The sequence below is a fragment of the Ascaphus truei genome, chromosome 1 (assembly GCF_040206685.1).
Source record: "Ascaphus truei isolate aAscTru1 chromosome 1, aAscTru1.hap1, whole genome shotgun sequence".
Classification (NCBI taxonomy): Eukaryota; Metazoa; Chordata; class Amphibia; order Anura; family Ascaphidae; genus Ascaphus; species Ascaphus truei.
This window is the reverse complement of record NC_134483.1, coordinates 548,395,400-548,417,574: the sequence shown is the minus strand read 5'-3', so window position 1 is coordinate 548,417,574 and position 22,175 is coordinate 548,395,400. Positions and strand designations below refer to the sequence as shown.

At 40.3% G+C, this 22,175-nt stretch overlaps 1 protein-coding gene across 1 annotated transcript in view; it reads right to left on the bottom strand.

Annotated features, from left to right (window-relative positions):
- Positions 1-8,468: 8,468 nt before the first annotated feature.
- LOC142465969 (vomeronasal type-2 receptor 26-like) overlaps positions 8,469-22,175 on the bottom strand; it is a 59,431-nt gene continuing 45,724 nt past the window's right edge. The window contains exons 4-6 of the mRNA XM_075570518.1: positions 14,408-14,635; positions 11,139-11,262; positions 8,469-9,376 (exon numbers count right to left, since the gene is read on the bottom strand). Coding sequence (XP_075426633.1) covers positions 8,469-9,376; positions 11,139-11,262; positions 14,408-14,635 — 1,260 coding nt within the window. The remainder of the gene's footprint in view (positions 9,377-11,138; positions 11,263-14,407; positions 14,636-22,175) is intronic.

The following is a 22,175-nucleotide window of genomic DNA, read 5'->3' as shown; positions in this document are numbered from 1 at the left end:
CTGTTTATTATATTTGTCTGTCATTGTTCTCTATGTATTCTTACTCTCTGTATTGTTATCTGATTGCATTGGGGTGTAAAAGCTGTAAAAATGTAACAACAAAGATTCAGTTATCAAATGAGTTTATTTCAGGTGCACACAGTGGAGACAGCTTCAAAACAAAAAGCTCTCCCCCAGATAACACAGTGTGCCATATATTTATACACTAAAACCTAAAGCTCCACCCCTTTATGGGGGGTGGGCTTGCACGTCACTAAATATTACCTCATTTTGTAATACATAACAATACTAAAGCTGATGTCATTTTGTAATACATAATAAATATATGTAAGCTAAAAATCATTATGGGGTTAAATGTGATGTCAGTTCTGCCACTTGGCACATTGTATGAGAAACTGAGCTTATCTTAGACTACTAACAAGGCTTTCTCATAACTTCTGGCCTGTTTACACTTTCATTTGGAGCTGATTGGATGAGGAAAGATCAATAAAGTCAGCTAGGAGCGAAAACATTCCATTCTCTCTTTCACACAGATTTCTTCACATAGAAAGATGACATTAAAACTCACAAAGACAAGACAAGATGGCGGACTAAAATAATCAAACAAAATGGCTTCTTTAACCCTCATGCTGTTACGTCAGACCCCATAATGTCTCAACTTCGTCAGTCCCTCCTCTTATTCTTTAAAACATTGTTTTTTTGAGAATTATTGGTATGATTTTAGTCCAGAAACACGTTGGAAGGCACAGGGGTGCTCCATCATCTCATAATGCTGCTTGAGGGTATAGGACAGTGCACGAGGGTGCCTGCCATATGTAGTCATAGTCTCGTATGGCGTTGCGGCCAAATTCTTTTCCAGAGTTAGAACACTGTACTTGGCATCTTCATTCTTCAAGGGACTGCTGTAAATTGGTTCTGCAAACAATGGCATCATGTCTGCAGAGGGGGTAGCACATTTGTGGATCATGCCTTTGACAAACATAACACAAACATAGAAGACAACGAGTATCACAATCACACACATTACCGCATTCAAAAATGTTGCTCCTAGTGTTCCTACCAATCCACCCAGCCCCAAAGGGTCCCAGTCTGTGTCACCTTCCTTCCTAAATCGTTCTTGAATTTCTTCTATCTTATCTAACTCATGCTGTACCTTGCCACTCTGATCTTGGATGAAAACAAAACATTGTTCTTTAACTAGGGCACATAAACCTCCTGTTGATGCTAAAATGTAATCTAAAGCCATTCTGTTTTGTAAGGCCATAAGCCTGATCTGGACCTGTTCTTGGTTTAGTGATGCAATAGCTGTAGTGGTGAGATTGAGGACATCATCTAACACATCTGTTAATGTATTAAGCCTGTCATATTGTAACCCAACTCCTACATTTGGGACTAAACTAGCACAAAATTGTTCTTTCCATAAAGTACTTTTGAGCCCTGAAATATTTGGTGTTTTTCTCTTGTTTCTGGTTGTTGGAGGCACTTGATCCATAAATGATTGGTGTTGCTAGTGTGTAAAAATGGATACAAAAATGCTAAAAACCTAATTTTAGGCATGTGACCTTTCTGCTGCTTGCTAAAGAAAATGGCATCTATCTCTACCATCATATATTTTGAGAATTTGCACAACATTCTATTACTGAGAGTTGAAGGGGGTTGGTGTCAGTGGAAGTGAATGCATGATCATCACTCCTGCACGCATTATATACATCATTCACTCAGAAAAACAGAACAAAAAAATGTCTGCTATCGTCAAAAATGGCTGACTTATGATCCTTTCCTTGTGGCTGACACATGCCCCTGGGTGACCCCCTCCTCTCAGTGGGGGTGCAACACACTTCTGGATCAAAGTTTTGCTGCACATGACACATACATAGAGAGTGATGAGTACTGTCAAAACACATACTAGAGCATTCACAAGTCTCACTTCCAGGGAACCAATGAACTTTGTGATGTTTGTGGGTGAGATGGTGAATTAGTGTAGTGTTACCTTGACCATGGTGATAGATATCAGCGATGTATAAGGAACACAGGCAGATGAGTATTGTTGACAAAGCTCTGTAGAGCATCATCATGACAAGCCTGTCATCTCTCTGTGGGTTATACCTTTGCAGACCCAATGGTGCATACATCTTAAAATTCAAACTTAAACACACTATAAAAATTAAAATATTGAAAAAATGAAATGTTCTGATAAGATCAGGCCTCAGCCTGGTGTCTTATTTTCCTCGTTGGTTAACGGTCAAAGTTTATGTCTCGTCAAAACGTTAACTTGATGCGGCTGTACTTTAGATGACTCTGGTCTTTGGTGGAGCTGAGATGAGCCACGTGGATCCAGGAAGAAATCTCTGACACTTTAATTGCTGTATTGGTGGTTAGTATCGGCCTTTTCATCTGGGATGAAGAGCATGCTTGTGTAGGAACTACTTGACCTTTAACTCTGTGAGACTCAAAAAATATATTAGTGGCATACAATACTTATTAATTGTTTTATTACCAATAGATGGTCCTTAACTTGTTCCTTTGAACCACTGATAGTCATAAGTCATCCCATAAGTGTCTCATTGGGAGATAATTTATACCTAGGAATAAATTCTTGTGTCGATGTGTTTACTACTGTCTTAACATCCGCATATAGACAGAGGTATCTCCTATTAATGCTCCTCATATTTAAAACTAAGCAGCTAATGTGGACTTGACTGTACTACAATCTAAGTTCCTAAGACTTTGGGCCTCAGCCATTGTCAAACCAATTGCTTCCATAATCAACTCTATCCTTTCTGCAGGCCATATCCCTAAGACCTGGAAAACTACCAGAGCTGTCCCAATCTTCAAAAGTGGGGACAAAAACACTGTCTCAAACTACAGACCAATCTCTTCTCTCCATACACACTTGCTCTCATTCATGCCTCACTGTCATCTCCTCCGATGCAAATGGTATTAACCTTTTCATTAAATACTAACTAACCTTAAAACTTGTCCCACAAATCAAGCATCCCAATAGCCTGCACTCATGGCTATTATTCCACACACAGTCACTCCTACCACACCCATTGTAGCCAAGCACTGCCATCCACAGCACTTATTCCCTCACCTGCTATCTCTGTAAATTCCACTCAAACCTTAGATTGTAAGCTCTTAAGGGCAGGGATTTCCTTTCCTATTGTCTGATTTTGCTGCACTTACTATTCTATTCTTTGTGAAGTGCTGAGTACATTTTTGACGCTATATATAAATAAAGTCATACACTACAATACAATACTATCCAAAGTCATGGACAAAAATGTGTTTACTCCCAATTAAACAATTACTATACTAAGACAAATGCCCCTAGCCAATTCCAGTCTGGCCTCCACCCCAAACACTCCCTTGTAACTATTCTGCTAAAAATGTGAAATGCCTTGCACATAATGTATACCCTGCTCACTTATGTAACTGCATTTGCAACTATGTATCACCTGTCCTTTAACTCTATACCTAGAACATATCCAAAAAACGTGAGGTGACTCCCAATGCACCACTTCGTGGCAAAACATTCTACAAATAAATAATAAATGAGCACCTAGGATGTTGTTTGCTTAATCAGCAGAATTAGAATTATATATTATACAGTGATTTTACCAGTAACTACTGCTTATAATAAAATAGAACACCTATGGAAAAAATAAATGGTTAAAAGTTATAAAATACATCACATATTCAGATAATAGTCAAATGCTTTTGTATAGGACTTCACATTAAATTTCTTGTAATATAATCTCTTTGCACAGTGCCGAACACACTGACAGAGTTATTTTTTTTAAAGATACTCAGAGAAAAATTTCAGAGCTTGTTTATCTTGGGCAATTAGCCAGCCCGGGCGTTTCGCCAAAAAGACCTTGAGAGTGCCGAGCAGATAACAAAACAGCTTCTCAGTCTTCTAAATATTAATTACTGAATTGAAACTTCCGCTCAAAGTTAAAAATGGAGCTCTCTCCACAGCAATAAAAACGAAAAAATTTATGGCCTCTCAAAAAATAAAAATATGGCCTCTTAAAAATAAAAATGTGGCCTCTCAAAAATAAAAATATGGACTCAAAAAATTAAAATATGGGTTCTCAAAAATAAAAATATGGCCTCTCAAACATAAAAATATGGCCTCTCAAAAATAAAAATGGGACAATTAACTAAACTGAGGTTAGATACACATCATATATAATTTAAACAATACGTGTGAGCTTAAAATATTTCCAACATATCCTTATCCTATAGAAATGCAATTGACATGTTTTTACTGGTTTACACATACAGAAACCACAATACAGACACACAAAGAACATAGACACAAACTTTTCTCCTACACAGCTAATCAACTTCTCATAAATAACCTGCTTTTAAAACTAAATTTTTTTTTATGCTCCGGAGCTTTTGAGTTAACTTTTCGTATATCTTTTGCACATTCCTTTTGGAGAAAAGGGGGGGTTTTGTCGCGGTCTGTGCTGCTGTCATTCTGATTCTCTTTCTAGTTGCCATTAGAACAGAAGGAAAAATAATATTTTCTGGTTTAAAAGACCTATTCGTGTGGCCAGTATGAACAAACCTTTTAAATTCCATTCTTTTTCTTCTATTCTCTCTCTTAGGGCAGCTCTGCAATTACTGGCAACATGTCCTACCTTTTTACACTTATAACACTTTCTGTCCCTTCCAAACAATATACACAGTCTCTAATTGTATGCCAATTTCATAAAAATAACCCTCAATACCTACTTCCTCAACACCATCATATGCCTTGAATATCTATCGGCAAATTCACTTGCTATTTCTTTCCTATTCACTTTCTATTTCACTTGTTATTATATTAACTTCTGTCCTGGCAATGGTTAAAATAAATGCAGCGTGACCCTCCTGTCCCTCAACAGAATTCTTTTGCCCCTTATTAACGTAAGGTATGTTTCCCTGCTTATCAATCCCACAGAAAAAGACCCCTCTTTCATTTAAACATCTGCGCAAATTGTTGATAATAGTACAAACAGTGCCATTCACTGGCCAACAAAATATATTTATATTGTCTCTTTTCGTTCTCTGTATTCATTCTTTATTATTTTTGTCTGCAGACACACAATCCTTTGAGAATTTTTGTTTTCCCATTATTCCCCTGTTACAGCAATCAAATGTAATTGACCTGTACAATACTCCTGATACAATAATCAAATTTAATTGACCTGTACAATACTCCTGATACAAAAATCAAATTTAATTGACCTGTACTATACTCCTGATACAATAATACAATTTAATTGACCTGTACTATTTAGCGTTACAATAATCAGCGCAAGCTGATTGCGTACAACTCTTTTGGCGTGTTATTGTTCTGAATAGTGTAAATATGCAAATAAGGACCTGTCACGAGACTGTTCCCCAATCACATTTTTTCACCATAACTATACCAAAGAAAAACTCGAATCACTTCAGCGGGTCCAACCCAGTCCTGATAAACCTTATACTTTTATAACATGGATACAGATAAGACCTTCTAAATAGATATCCATGAATAACTCACTTGGTATGTTAATGACAAGACAGAGCAAATGTACAATCAGGGACCCGTCCTGCTCAGACAACAAAAATATTTATCACAACCCAGACCGGTCTGAAAACAATCCCTTAAGAATACAAATACTCCCTCTCTTCACCAAAATCACCAAAGCTTTTAACGGGACTCTTACCTTAGGCCCTAACATCTCTTAACAACTCTTACACTTTAAAATGAATACAGGAACAGAGAATAATAAACTCACTTGATAAAGCTGGTTTCCGTCACTCAGAGAAACACCCTTTAAGGACCAGCTCTCTACACAGCACTCAAACAATTTTAAACTCAGGCTTTCCTCAAAAGGTGCCATTTACCATAATTCTTATGAGTGCTCAGGTTTGAGTGTTCAAGGAGAGGCCTGTCCAGGTGCTCTGCATCCGAGATATTGGAAACCATCCTCTGCTACCATATGTAAAAGCTGTAAAAATGTTACAACAAAGATTCAGTTATCAAATGAGTTTATTTCAGGTGCACACAGTGGAGACAGCTTCAAAACAAAAAGCTCTCCCCCAGATAACACGGTGTGCCAAATATTTATACCCTAAAACCTAAAGCTCCACCCCTTTATGGGGGGGCTTGCACGTCACTAAATATTACCTCATTTTGTAATACATAACAATACTAAAGCCGATGTCATTTTGTAATACATAATAAATGTATGTAAGCTAAAAATCATTATGGGGTTAAATGGGATGTCAGTTCTGCCACTTGGCACATTGTATGAGAAACTGACCTTATTTTAGACTACTAATGAGGCTTTCTCATAACTTCTGGCCTGTTTACACTTTCATTTGGAGCTGATTGGATGAGGAAAGATCAATAAAGTCAGCTAGGAGCGAAAACATTCCATTCTCTCTTTCACACAGATTTCTTCACATAGAAAGATGACATTAAAACTCACAAAGACAAGACAAGATGGTGGACTAAAATAGTCAAACAAAATGGCTTCTTTGACCCTCATGCTGTTACGTCAGACCCCCTAATGTCTCAACTTCATCAGGGGTCACCATTATAATGCTGTATTATGTATTATTTGTGAGACTTTTACCCTTCTCGGTCAGTCTAACACGTTCTGTCACTTTATTGCTTGATTGTAGCAGACTACTGATTGCACAGTCTGTGTGTACTGTTGCTTAGCAACAGGGGGTATTTAAACCCATGCTACGCTTTAGCCAACCACCTCCTGATGAAGTCACGTAAGTGATGAAATGCACAGGGTTACGTGCAACGACGCCCTGAGCTGGCTGATACGGAGGTGAACACTCTGGGTGGTGGACACTATATGAACCTTCTGGCAAATCTTTTCCCTCAGTAGAGACCTCACAGGCGTGTTCTGTGTGTGACCCGATACCTCTGCGGGCACCATTGTCACTGCTGGTGAGGAAAAAAGCCTGAACTGTGTGGGACCTGCCTCGCTGACCTCCCCTGTGTCCGTGAGCTTGTTGACTTGTGCAGTAGAGTAAAACACTTACATATGTGATCATTCCTGCTTCACTTGTGATGGAAAGTCCATAGGACGGTTTTATTTTTGATGAAATAATTTTTATACAACATTACGATTTGGAGCTTGTGCATCTTGTTCTTTTTCAGATAATGTTAATTTTGGTTAACGTTGCGTTAAATTGTCTAAGGGAGCTTCATGCATCTTGGTGTTAGTGTGTCGTCATTGCAGCCACATACACAGGTTACAAGTGTAACCACACAAGAGATAGCTATAAATCTATATAGAATACAAATGAATTTACAGTACATTGTAAACATTTATACTTTAAGTATAGTTTATTTCTTTATTTCCAAGTGCTCACAGACTATTGATAAAGCTGTACCTGAATAAATCACTGTAACGGGAGACCAGGACTAACACACCAGGAATCAACTCGCCAGACAGAACTACAGAGTTAATAAAAGTGAATTTATTGGAAAATAATATCCACGACTGTCAAAGACATGAGACATACACTCACCCACTGGGATAACTGGGAAATACCCTGCAGGCCTAGGTGCGGGTAGCTCCATGAGGAGACTTTCCCCGTTCTGCTCCTACGCAGTGTCTACAGGAACTTGACTTCAGGCTCAGATCCGGCACTGGAACCCACTCTAACGTAGACACCGGCACAAATGCCTAAGTCTCTGACCTGGAACTCTACATAACAGGGACCTCCCCACCTCTTATACCCCATGGCACAACATGGATATATTTAGGCAGGGACATTGGCAGCTGTGTCCAATATTATTTAGCCCCCTGATTGGTGGGCTAACTGGAAAAGGTCAACCTGAACTAGCAACATTTCTCCTGAGTACAGGGTTAACCCCTTGTCCTTGAAGTGCTGGAACCGGGCTGCTCAACACATAGATATATTCATACAGTAGAATGGACAGGTAGGGGTAATGGCAGGCTTATCCTTTATTCAAAGGACCCAAATCTACCCGTATCGGCACAACCACTTCTAGAGAAAATGATCAACAGGATTTTTATTAGGTTCAGCTTCAACTTAAACTTCTCATGTCAAAAAAAGGTAATGGGGACACATTATAAATAAAAGTTACTTTAACCTCCCATTTACAGGCAAATATCGCAGATGTACATGACCTATAAATCAAAATATTTAAAGCAAACAATTGTAACACAACGTCATTGGTTTAACAGGATCAATTTCTCTTGGTTGAGTAACAGTTGCAGTAAATTGCATTAAAATACATTTCTGTCCTGCTAAATATCCTTATTGATGTTGATGTTTGCCTACAAACTTGGAACTCCAAAGTGATAATGTTTTGATTTCCCCCCGTCTTTCTTTGTTCTGTACCCCAAAATGAAAATCTTAATAAAAAATCTGTGATAAATACAAAATACATTTCCATTACTACCTTTCAACACATATAAGTTGCAGCAATATTTTTAGATGTTAGCCTTTCTAAATAAATAACTTTTTGTGTTTAAATCAGGTCTCAGCAACATAATGTAGCATTTTGGAAAGAATATACAAGACAAAATTCCCGCACTTGATGCTAATATGGCAAAAATCTCTACAATAACCATGTTCTTCCCCATAACACTTAAATACGCTGGTATAACAGAGACCCACACACTGCAGAACACCAGCATGCTGAAGGTGATGTACTTGGCTTCATTAAAACTGTCAGGTAATTTCCTAGCTAGGAAAGCTACAATGAAACTCGCAGCTGCAAGGAATCCCAGGTAACCCAGGACAGTGTAAAAGGCAACAACAGAGCCTTCATTACACTGAATAATGATCTTTCCAGGATAAGAGTGTGTGTTAAACTCCTGGAAGGGGGGAGAAATAGCCAACCAACTAACACTAATTAAAACTTGAATAAACGAACACATAAAGACCACACAGTTGGATATTTTGACTCCCATCCATTTTCTCCAGGTGTTACCAGGTTTGGTGGCTTTGAAAGCAATGCAAACCATGATAGTCTTGGCCAGCACAGAAGAGACCGCTATGGAGAAGATAATTCCAAAAGAGGTTTGTCTCAGCCTGCAGGTTATATCCACAGGACGACCAAGGAACAAGAACACACAGAGGAAGCTCAGCATGATGGAGACGAGGAGGATTAAGCTGAGGTTGTGATTATTGGCTTTGACAATGGGAGTGTCCCGGAATAAAATGAAGATACGCAAGATAATGGCAGTTATAATAGAGCATAAAACTGAAATAAAAGAGAAGATCGGAGCTATCGGATCCCTTTTGTAGGATAGAAATTCAGTGCTTTTCAGAACACATTTGTTCTTCTTCTCATTTGGCCACCGATCATCTGGACACTTCTGGCAAGATTCACTGTCTGTTGTAAAAGGTAAAAAAAGGAGGAACGTTAAAATGCATCTGTAATATTATTATATAAAAAATTTGGGGTGACCATCGGGCCTCAGATTTATCTTTATGGGTTGTTTTTTTATAGTTGGGCATTGTCCATTGGATTTCCTCCTAGAGACTTCAGCCCTGAATATGAGAATGGCCATAATTCTCAGTGTGGTAAGTAGCCCAATTTTTTTTACAGGTCATCATTTATTGCCAATGTGTGTATCTACTGTAGGTCCCCATTAAGAAGGTATAGGTATCCCCAGTGATAATCAATGGCTTTATGGTTGAAATGCTTTTTCTTTTTTTTTCTTATTTGGATTGGCCAAAATGAACCATTTGACTAATATGACTATTGGTCATTAGTCTAGAGGGGTGCAGAAGTTAGGTTTGTTGGGGGGTCTGGTAGTGTATGCGACAAGGGTGATGGTAGAGGTTAACCCCTTATTTGCCTTAATGGTAAAACTTTGCTAGCCATTGAGATAGCGAAGGGGTTAGGTAGTGTAGTTGAACATTAATATATTTGTAGGTGATAAAAAAATAATTATAAATATCTGGACTGGATATATGGCATTTAGTCAATTTGATGCCTATCGCAATATTTTTAAGTCGTGGTAAAGAAAAATGGTGTTGCGACGTTGATGTATTGCCCCATAAAAATAAAAATAATACATTTATATGGGAAATAATACTGAAGGTTGATGTATCCAGGCCATAGTGCTTCTAAATGTTAACCCCTTAGGCATCGTATACATGCCCCGCATCTCGTACTACTGACGATATCATTGTTTTCTTCCTCTAATCTCTATGCAGTGGAGAAAATACAAAGGACACAATGTAACATTGGTAGTGTAGGAACCTGATGAGGGGGTAGGAACCTGATGAGGGGGTAGGAACCTGATGAGGGGGTAGGAACCTGATGAGGGGGAAGGTACCTGATGAGGGGGTAGGAACCTGATGAGGGGGAAGGTACCTGATGAGGAGGTAGGAACCTGATGAGGGTGTAGGACCCTGATGAGGAGGTAGGAACCTGATGAGGGGGTAGGAACCTGATGAGGGGGAAGGTACCTGATGAGGGGGTAGGAACCTGAGGAGGGGGAAGGTACCTGATGAGGGGGAAGGTACCTGATGAGGGAGAAGGTACCTGATGAGGGGTTAGGAACATGATGAGGGGGTAGGACCCTGATAAGGGGGTAGGAACCTGATGAGGGGGTAGGAACCTGATGAGGGGGTAGTACCCTGATGAGGGGGTAGGACCCTGATGAGGGGGTAGGAACCTGATGAGGGGGTATGAACCTTATGAGGGGGCAGGAACCTGATGAGGGGGAAGGTACCTTCACGTTGTTGAAGACTTGACAAATGTGGGACAAAATATTGAACTAGATGACCCATACTTATGAGAAGAAGAAAAACACATATAGACATTAACGAAATAATTTAACATATTGGATGTGCATTGGGACTCCTTTTTCTACCCTGGCCACAACATATGAATACTATTTTACTACTACAGATGCAGCAAACATTATTGCAGCCCATAGTGCACTGCAGCAGGACATACATTATGTGAAGAAGTGGCCATTGCTTTGAATCAGCGGCATGTGAGCAGGAGGTGCGGCTGTGGCACCATTCCACCCACATGTGTGCACCACAGTTTGCAATACCACTTGCTACATCTGTATATTCTACAGCAGGATCAGCTGCCTCCCCACATGCAGAATAAAGTACATAGAAAGCTTGTGCACCAGATTGATTGGAAATCTCTCCCATTGAGCATCTTATGCAGTCATAGCAGGAGGCTGGCTGTCCTCTCCGCGAGACTTTTCTATAGCCAGGAAAGCAGTTTTCCGAACATTGAGAGCGAGGAATCTGTAACAAATGTGAAAATAAACAAATGTTTTTCAAATACAATTAGACGATCAGAACATATTCCCAAATGCACAAGTCGATACTTATCTGTCTGTGTGTTTAGGAGCCTGTGCGAACAGCATCCTCTTCATTTCAAAATAACCAATGGGTTTGTGTTGGTATTTATCATTATTATTTTAGTAATAGAAACATGACTATATTTGAAGACGTGAACAATGGAATATACAGTACCTATGTTAGAACCCATCTAGCTATTACGTTTGTCTTGTCTAAGGATATATTTTTCTTATGGGTAGGAAATTAAATTGCACAGCCTAATGAATTTTAAGATTTACGATTGTATCTGCAATGATCTCAAGAGTGAGATCTATTCTTTGCTTTTCAGACATGTACAGTACTATGTATGATTCCAGGCTCTCCAGTCCATAAAACCAGGGTTATCCAGAGTTATGAGATTAAAGTAATGCAATGTTAATGCCACAAAGTGTAAACATTATGGGGATTAAAGTTAGTTAAACAAATATCCTAATATTAAAACAATGAACCAGGATGTGGAACTCTTTAGAGAGATATTATTAGGAATGAAGAGGTGACACCAATAGAGACCATTGATAAAAGCTCAAGTGCAGACTATTAAATAACTAGTAAATAGTGAGCATACTAAAGACACTAAAAGAGACAATGTTACATCTAGACATCAAACTAGAAAATATTTTAAATCCTCAGAAATAGAAAGCTTGAAAAGGTATTTTTATATAACTGATCTGTAAGACATTTACATGCAGTATTCTTTCTGCACATCAGCCCGACTCAGCATAGGGAGGTTCCTTGGGCTTGCTCCTTTATAGAAGGATTTGTGGCTCAGCATAGGGAGGTTCCTTGGGTTTGCTCCCTTTATAGAAGGATTTGTGTCTCGGCATAGTGAGGTTCCTTGGGCTTGCTCCCTTTATAGAAGGATTTGTGTCTCGGCATAGGGAGGTTCCTTGGGTTTGCTCCCTTTATAGAAGGATTTGTGTCTCGGCATAGGGAGGTTCCTTGGGTTTGCTCCCTTTATAGAAGGATTTGTGGCTCAGAATAGGGAGGTTCCTTGGGCTTGCTCCCTTATAGAAGGATTTGTGACTCAGCATAGGGAGGTTCCTTGGGCTTGCTCCCTTATAGAAGGATTTGTGGCTCAGCGTAGGGAGATTCCTTGGGTTTGCTCCCTTTATAGAAGGATTTGTGGCTCAGCATAGGGAGGTTCCTTGGGCTTGTACCCTTTATAGAAGGATTTGTGGCTCAGCATAGGGAGGTTCCTTGGGCTTGCTCCCTTTATAGAAGGATTTGTGACTCAGCATAGGAAGGTTCCTTGGGTTTGCTTCCTTTATAGAAGAATTTGTGGCTCAGCATAGGGAGGTTCCTTGGGCTTGCTCCCTTTATAGAAGGATTTGTGGCTCAACATAGGGAGGTTCCTTGGGTTTGCTCCCTTATAGAAGGATTTGTGGCTCAGCATATGGAGGTTCCTTGGGTTTGCTCCCATATAGAAGGATTTGTGGCTCAGCATAGGGAGGCTCCTTGGGCTTGCTCCCTTTATAGAAGGATTTGTGACTCAGCATAGGGAGGTTCCTTGGGTTTGCTCTCTTTATAGAAGGATTTCTGACTCAGCATAGGGAGGTTCCTTGGGTTTGCTCCCTTTATAGAAGGATTTGTGGCTCAGCATAGGGAGGTTCCTTGGGCTTGCTCCCTTTATAGAAGGATTTGTGACTCAGCATAGGGAGGTTCCTTGGGTTTGCTTCCTTTATAGAAGGATTTGTGGCTCAGCATAGGGAGGTTCCTTGGGTTTGCTCCCTTATAGAAGGATTTGTGGCTCAGCATAGGGAGGTTCCTTGGGTTTGCTCCCATATAGAAGGATTTGTGGCTCAGCATAGGGAGGTTCCTTGGGTTTGCTCCCTTATAGAAGGTTTTGTGGCTCAGCATAGGGAGGTTCCTTGGGCTTGCTCCCTTTATAGAAGGATTTGTGGCTCAGCATACTGTAGGCAGGTTCCTTTGGTTTGCTCCCTTTATAGAAAGTTTTGTGGCTCAGCATACTGTAGGCAGGTTCCTTTGGTTTGCTCCCATATAGAAGGATTTGTGGCTCAGCATAGGGAGGTTCCTGGGGCTTGCTCCCTTTATAGAAGGATTTGTGACTCAGCATAGGGAGGTTCCTTGGGTTTGCTCCCATATAGAAGGATTTGTGGCTCAGCATAGGGAGGTTCCTTGGGTTTGCTCCCTTATGGAAGGATTTGTGGCTCAGCATACTGTAAATCTTTGTTGACTGCGTAATCACTTTACCTTTTAATATTGTTTTATAATATTGTGTGTCATTAGTATAAATGAAGAATAACTTTGTTGAAGGAGATTTTAATGAAATGATATCATTAACCCTTCCTGTGACTGTAAATGGAATATGATCACAGATTTGGTGAGAGCAGCTGCCAGGATATTGATAGAGAATGTGGTGATTTAGCATTGGCATTTATAGTTCCAAACTCCGGCATTCTCACAGTATAGTCGAATGATTGAATCATCTACATTGCATATCTCCAGCTTTTCTACTAGAAAGTTAGCAATAATCTGGACAGTTTCTAATCTTAATATATTTAACACACACACACCAAACACACACACGCACACACACAAGCACACACACGTACACAGGCACACACATACACAGACACAAACACACACACAAACACGCACACACACAGACACACACACACACACACACACAGAGACAAACACACACACACACACAGGCACACACACACATACAACCCACACGCACAAGCACACACACGCGAACAGAGACACAGAGACACAGAGACACAGAGACACAGAGACACAGAGACACAGAGACAAACACACACACAGAGACAAACACACACACACAGAGACAAACAAACACACAGAGACAAACACACACACAGAGACAAACACACACACAGAGGCACACACTCACACAGAGGCTCACAATCACACTCACACTCACAATCAGACTCACACTCACACTTTCAACCACACACACACAACAAACAACATACACACTATAATATATCCTTATTACATACTAGGAGAACGGGGGAATTTCCTGAGTTGAAGATGGTTGGTTACTGTTTATGTGGTAACTGACCTGACTGAGGTTATGCTTCCACATGATGTCACTCTGATTGATGATGAGCTGCTCTCCTTCAGGAGCTGATGTATTGAAGCTTCCAACATGTCTCACCAAGAAGGTCCCATTGGCTAAAACAAACCGGTTTATAATGTGATACAGTGTGGCCATTTCTCCTTTCTCATTGAAATATACATCCTCCCCAGTGGGATCCTTGAATCGAACTCCTCGTATAAAGTTCTGTAACTATCAGATTGGTAGATTTGTTAATAACAGGTTCATTTATAAGTTGTTATAAACCCATCAGAAAACCCAATTCCTTCTGATTATTGTACTATAGGATATGAGAGAACAGCCTTGATGAAGAATGCAGCAAAGAAGACTTTATGGGGCTTGTTTTTGTAGCTTCGATAACCAACTCATCGAGGATTTTGAGCAACTATCGCAAAATTTTGCTCGGTACTTTAGCTATTCAATAAGCCTCAATGAGTTGGTGAAAGCATACGGGGAAGGCATATTTTGTGTGATTTCTGGCTCCTGGACAAACTTGCTGAAAGAAAGCTGCAAAACTGCAACAACTCGCATTTTTCTGAAGTCATGCTATTCTAGTAGCTCAGATGAGATAATTGGAGCTCTGGAATTGCGGGTTTATCAAAAATTCATCTCGCCGGCACTCGGGTGGCGAGATGGGATCTGAGAGAAGGACTTAGAATAAAAAATGCATTGTTCCTGCATCGGATTGAAGCCGGGAGTCTCCGGAGCTGATACCCATTAATACCGGCTCCGGAGACCCCCGGCTTCTATCCGATGCAATAAAAATGCATTTACAGGCTGCTTCATTATATTAGCGTGTAACTGCTAAGGCAATGAAGGGGTTAACTACCTGTGTCTGGTTTATTGTGGCTAGCGGGGGTGGGTGAAGGTGGTATTTGGCCCAAGGTGGGTGTTTAGGCATAGCGGGGGGGTTGCAGAAGGAACTAACCCCTTAATTACCTTAGCGGTTACTACCGGTAAGGTAATGAAGGGGTTAACCCCTCACGTTACCCACCCGGTAGGTATAAACACCCACCACAGGCCAAATACCACCTTCACCCACCCCCGCTAGCCACAATACACATAAAACAAAATACAAACACAATACTAAGCAATACGCCTATTCATTGTAGAGAAAGGAAATACAAGGCGCGCTGTCCCAAAGGTTCATTAAATCCATTAACCAATAACTGTTATCTCCCTGGAGCTCCTGTTCTCCTGTGATCAGCGGGGTCACTGAAGGAAACAGTCAAACAAAAAAAGGGTGTAAAAGAGGAAACAAAAACAGAATCAGTAACAGTATAATCCCATTTATGTAAAAAACACAGGTGATATTCACATCAATGAAAAATCACATGAAAAAATAATCACATGGTCCTCTGCTCATCAAACACAGAGGACATGATCCTTCAAAAACAGGGTCCTTCGAACTGAAGAGTCCCAGATCTAAATAATGGATTCAGTCCTCTTTAGCAGATATTATGTGCAAAGAACTTAGCTTCTGGTCGGCGTCCTCGTGGGAGCAGGATGAATGGCAGCCATCCAATATCCATCACTGTGGTATCACGTGCTGCGCAATGATGTCACCACAACGAGTTTTGCGCCTTTTGCCATGCTCGCAGTTAGCGGGTATAGCCAGGTATCATCTCCGTGGAAGGTACCATGAACTTTCTGAACGTGGAGCGGTCAGGGTAAGCCTTCTGAAGCAGGCACCCTGCACCTAGTTGAGGCAAGAGTCTCCCCCCAGACCTCCAGTTAAGTATGTATTCTACTGTATTTTGTGTATCATTGGTATATCTGCTGGTCTCACTAGAATAAACCTCATTTTATTCCACTGCGCACCTTGTTCTGCCTAGTGATCTCGGAAGGTAAAAGTGTTAAAAGTACTGGTCTTCCGTGGCAGTAACTTTTCCCATTATTGTATTGTACTGTACTGTATGGTTGTCGGGGTAGAGGGGGTGCCCATTAATTCCCATTGAGGTTATCATTGCTCCCATTGAGGGCATAGGTATCCACAATAGCAATGAATAGGTGTGTGCAAAGAACTTAGCTTCTAGTCGGCGTCCTCGTGGGATAACATAACTGCTAAATAAAAAACAAAGCACTTAAATAAAAAGAAACACTTGTATACACTTGTATACTTAATTCACAGGGTTTTGAGGCTATCACACATTTTTTGCATTTATAATTGATAGTATCATTTTTATATTGAATCACAATTGTGTTTTATTTGAGGGTCAATTCTATCTCCAGACCACTGAGACGGCCATGGGGACACGTTTTGCACCAAATTATGCGGGCCTTTTTATGGGAAAATGGGAGCTCGATTTCATCTGCAATATTAATGAATTTAACAAACACCTTAAATATTATCAAAGATATATAGATGATGTCTTGATTGTTTGGGCAGGGACTTTGGAAGATCTCAATTAATTTATCAGCTGTTTGAATCGAAATGGTAGAAATCTTGTACTGAGTTCTACAAACCACAGTACTGAGATTAACTTTTTGGATCTCAACTTGAAAATTGAGAACAACAATATCGTTACAAAATACATACTTTAATCAAGTTGATGTAAACTCATACCTGGATTTCCAGAGCAGTCATTCCAAATGATGGTTGAACAACATCCCATATGGTCAAATGCTACGGGCCAGGAGAAATTGCTCCCAGGTATCAGATTTTGACGAACAATCTGGAGTTTTAGCCCAAAAATGTGCTGATTGGGGTTATGATTCAACACTTGTTAATAGGTCCATTCAGAAAAGCAAAGATTATCCTAGAGATCAACTGCTGATCCCCAAGAAACAAAAACCACAGTAAATGAGTTTGGTGATACACCATTATTCATTACAGGGTTTTGTAAGCAGGGTAAAAGAGTAATAAAGATCCTAAAGAAGCATTGGGGTGTCCTCCAAATGGACCCTATTCTGCAAGATAAAATCACAAGGAAACCTAAAATAGGATTTAGAAAAGCCAGAAACATTACAAACATTTTAGATCACAGTGCATTGAAAAGGGTAACCCTAAATGCACCTTTAAATGAGAACTTCCAATCTAAACCAGTGGGGAACTACATATGCGGAAAGTGTGTTATGTGTAAATACATGGCGCGTGATAGAAGCTTATGTGATGTTAGACTGGAAAATATCACAGTATTACACAATTTAATTGTCTGACAACGTTTGTTGTGTATATCATAGATTGTCCATGCAATTTATGGTATGTTGGTAAGACAATTAGGCCACTCAAAACAAGGATTGGTGAACATGTCAATTGAATAAAAAATGCCCAAAGTAATTTGGATAAAGATAAAAAAATTACATAACCTGGATGTTCCATTCCTGAAATAGAATTTGCCTTATCTATAACTGTATGACATCCAGATCCTGTGTTCAGAGTGTTTACTATTTCGCATTTTCTTTGCTGTCTATGTTAATGGAGAATAGTTCTGATATTGATTGATTATTATTTATCAAGATTTTATCAATTTTTTTATCACATCCTTTATTGTGGATGCTTTCATAATAATTATATTTTAATTTATTTTAGATTTATTCAATGGTTATATTTATTATTTTTTATATCTGTTTCATTATTCAATATAATATTTGTTGTATTATTAATTATTATTAGTTGAGTGTATTTGTGACAGTGCATATTCTATATATATATATTTACTTATATATTCTATTGCAGGGGAGCGCAATTTTTTCCCCAACGCCCCCCTGCTGGCTGTTCCCTGCTCTCCACGCCCCCGCCCACCCCCCTTACCTCGGCTCCGGCGTTGGCGTCATGATGTCACATTGCCATGGCAATTTAAAGGGGGTTATACTGCACTCCACAATGATAAATTAATGTATACAGTTTACCGGTGCTGCTGGTTCAAGAAGATACCTGTCAGGTATGTTCCAAGGCAATACTTAGGAAGGATCCAATGCTCCACATTTTTTTAAATAAAGTTCATTTATTGTGCTACACAACGTTTAGACCAATAGGTCTTTCTCAAGTGACTAGGCATGCACCAACTGAGGAAAACCCATGGCAACATGATGTCACATGACCTTGCGGCGTCATTTGACACTGAGTTGCCATGGCGACGCACCTCCAGGAACCACCGGTGCCAAGGTAAGTGCTGTTTACAGAGGCCTTCGCGCTTCCCAGGCACTTAATTTAAGTTCCTTCAGGAAGTGCGTGGGGCCTCTGTAAACCCCGCGCCCCCCAGTTTGCATACCGCTGTTCTATTGTGTCATTTATATATATTTTTGTATAGTGTCAGCAATTATGTTTTGCTTTCATGTTTTTTTGCAATATTTGTATTGCTACATACATTGCTTTTCTTTTTATTTATGTGCTTTGTTTTTTGTTTAGTAGTTATGCTATGTTTCATGTACTATATGTATTGCCTTGTATGTAGCCTTAGTAATGCAATGTTCTGATTGGTTGGCTTATTAACAATATCCTGATGCGATCTGGATTGGCATGAAGGTTCGAGCCTTCTGGTATTTAAACCACGCCTTAAGATCTTTTAGACCAACCCCTGATGAAGCATCATGAAGGCGCAAAACACGCTGTGGTGACATCATTGCATTGGACGGCTGCCATTCATCCGCTCCCACAAGGATGTCTACTAGAAGCTAAGTTCTTTGCACACACCTATTCATTGCTATTGAGGTTACCTATGCCCTCAATGGGAGCAATGATAAGCTCAATGGGAATGAATGGGCACCCCCTCTACCCCCAACAACCATACAGTACAGCACAATACAATAATAGGCAAAATTACTGAATTAATGACATGGGAGACCAGTACTTTTAACACTTTTAACATTTTTACCTTCGTACTAGGCAGAACAAGGTACATAGTGAAATAAATTAGGTTTATTCTAGTGAGACCAGCAGATATACAAATTATACACAAAATAAAGTAGAATACACACTTAACTTGGGTGTGAGGGGAATCTATAGCCTCAATTGGGTGCAGGGTGCCTGCTTCGGAAGACTTACCCTGTCCGCTCCATGTCCAGAAACTTCACGGTACCTTCCTTGGGGAAGATACCTGGCTATTCCCGCTAACTGCGAGCAAGGCAAAAGCTGGAAATTGGCCGCAAATGCAGAACTTGGTCTCAACTAGGAAGGCTTCTCCGGCAACTCCGTGCTGAGTGCTTTGCTATTCGGAGCAAAGCACTTTTGAAAAACCTGCCAGCGCCTCACCGACCCAAGTTCCAAGACGGATCACGGGCATATCTCGAGAATCCATTTAGAGATTTGTTCGAATAACAGCCGCTGCATCTGTATCACAAAAGGAAACATCATGTTAACTATAATCTATCTCTAGAAGAGAAAAAGCTTCCAAAGGGATGGTGGACAACAAAGACTAGGGGCCTCATGCAGTAAGCAACGATAAGCCCTATCTCGCCAAAAAGCCTATTGATATTCAGTAAGCCCTGAGAAGTTGTCGAGAATAGGAAAACTCGCCTTTTTTTTTTGGCGGAATAAAAAATCCACTGACCGCTGAAGCCCTATATCGCCGCTCATCGCCAGTTTTTCAAACTCGCTGTATTCAATTTCCCCCGATCAGCATCTCACAGCGGATCACCGCTCAAAAATGGCGAATTTATCGCCAAATCTCCTCGGCACAAACAGTTTGCAAGAAGCTGGGGACGAGCGGCGAGGAGCGGCGAGACGAGACAGAAAAAATCAGGCCTTTATTTGATCATAGCTTTAAAGTATGGAGACTATGGAGCTGTGCAATATTATTTAGGATTTGTGATGCCGTGGCCTTAACCCTTTCCGGTCCAATATCGGAATACATCCGATAAAATTTTTTGCCACTTGCGGTCCAATGTTGGATCGGGAGGAGGAGGGAGGAGGGAGGAGGGGGGAAGTTGTGGAGTGAGGCACCGGCAGCAGCAAAAGTCCCCTGCATTCCCTTCTCTCAGCAGCCACACTGATCCCCCCTCCTCCCCCCCAGCCCTGCACGATCCGCCCCCCCCAAACCCTGCACCGATCCGCTCCCCACCCCACAGTGCCGCACCAATCCCCACAGGCAGACAAAGCAGCTGACATCGGAGGTAGGGGCGGGGTGTGTGTGAGCGAATTGTGCGGTGAGTGTGCACAGTGTGTGGTGAGTGTGCACTGTGAGTGTGTGCAGTGTGCTGTGAGTGTGCACAGTGTTTGCAGTGTGCTGTGAGTGTGTGTAGTGTGCTGTGAGTGTGCGCAGTGTGCTTTGAGTGTGCGCAGTGTACGCTGTGAGTGTGTGCGGAGTGTGCAGTGTGTGCAGTGTGCGCAGTGTGCACTGTGCGCAGTGTGCAGTGTGTGCAGTGTGTGCAGTGTGTGCAGTGTGTGCAGTGTGTGCAGTGTGTGCAGTGTACGCAGTGCGCACTGTGAGTGTGTGCAGTGTGTGTGCAGTAAAAAAAAGCTGTATGTGTTTTTTTTCCCAAAAAATAAATTAGACTTGCTGGCGCACTTAGTGAAAATTAATTGGACCGCAAAGGGTTAAAAAGAACTATTTTTAATCAATATAAGCGTTTCACTTATTGACCTAATAGTGTCCCGCACAAGTTATTAATGTGTTGAGATATGACTTGCTGATGTTATGATTCTTTACGTGGTACATTAATGTTTACGTTCGCAGGATAGTGCTATCGTAACCTCTTAAAGGTACAGTTCTTACAATAACAAAAATACATGCAGGCATACCCCGCATTAACGTATGCATATATACATACATACCCCGTGTTAACGTACGCAATGGGACCGGAGCAAGTATGTAAAGCGAAAATGTACTTAAAGTGAAGCACTCCCTTTTTCCAGTTATTGATGCACGTACTGCACTGCAATCATTATATACGTGCATAACTGGTGTAAATAATGCATGTGTAACAGGCTCTATAGTCTCCCCGCTTGCGCACAGCTTCGGTACAGGAAGGTAGCTGGTATTGCTGTTCAGGACGTGCTGACAGGCGCATGCGTGAGCTGCCGTTTTCCTATTGGTCGATATGTCCTTACTCGCGAGTGTACTTAAAGTGAGTGTCCTCAAACCGGGGTATGCCTGTATATATTAAACTTTGGCATAACTGTTATTACTATCACAAATAAGCAGGCCCTACTTTTGGCATGTCATTTGACAATGTTTTTAATGTATTACGCATTTTCAAAGTTACATCCCCTTCCTCTTCTGATTTGTTTTTTTTTCATCTCCACCCTCTCTCTATTAGGATACCAATTGTATCTAGTAACTGGCCACACATACAGATGCAAGGACTACATTTCCCACAATGCTGTGCAATAATGTGATGTAATAATCCTGATCAAGTGACTGATTACAGAACGGATCGCTCATCAGTGTACCAATTCTGTTTTAATTGTGCATATTTAATTTATGCACATAAATAATAATTTTTATTATAAAATTTTATAAACAAATAGAACATTTCAAAATCGGCTTTACAAATCAACATACGTAAATGATTTGGTAACAATGGTCACTAATTAAAAAAAAACTACCCCCATTGCTGACTGTTGCGTACGTTCCAATTATTATTGTTTTTTTTAAATGTAGTTATTAACCAAGGTATATGAAGATTGACGTCACGTGTAAAAAATATGTCATATTGTAATATATTTGAATAGCTAATTAATACATATTCAGATTTTCTAGACACACATTGAACTTACAGTATATATTACTGTTTTTTAATTACTTTTGTAACTAATTGAAATTAATTAAGACACGTGACCTACACACAT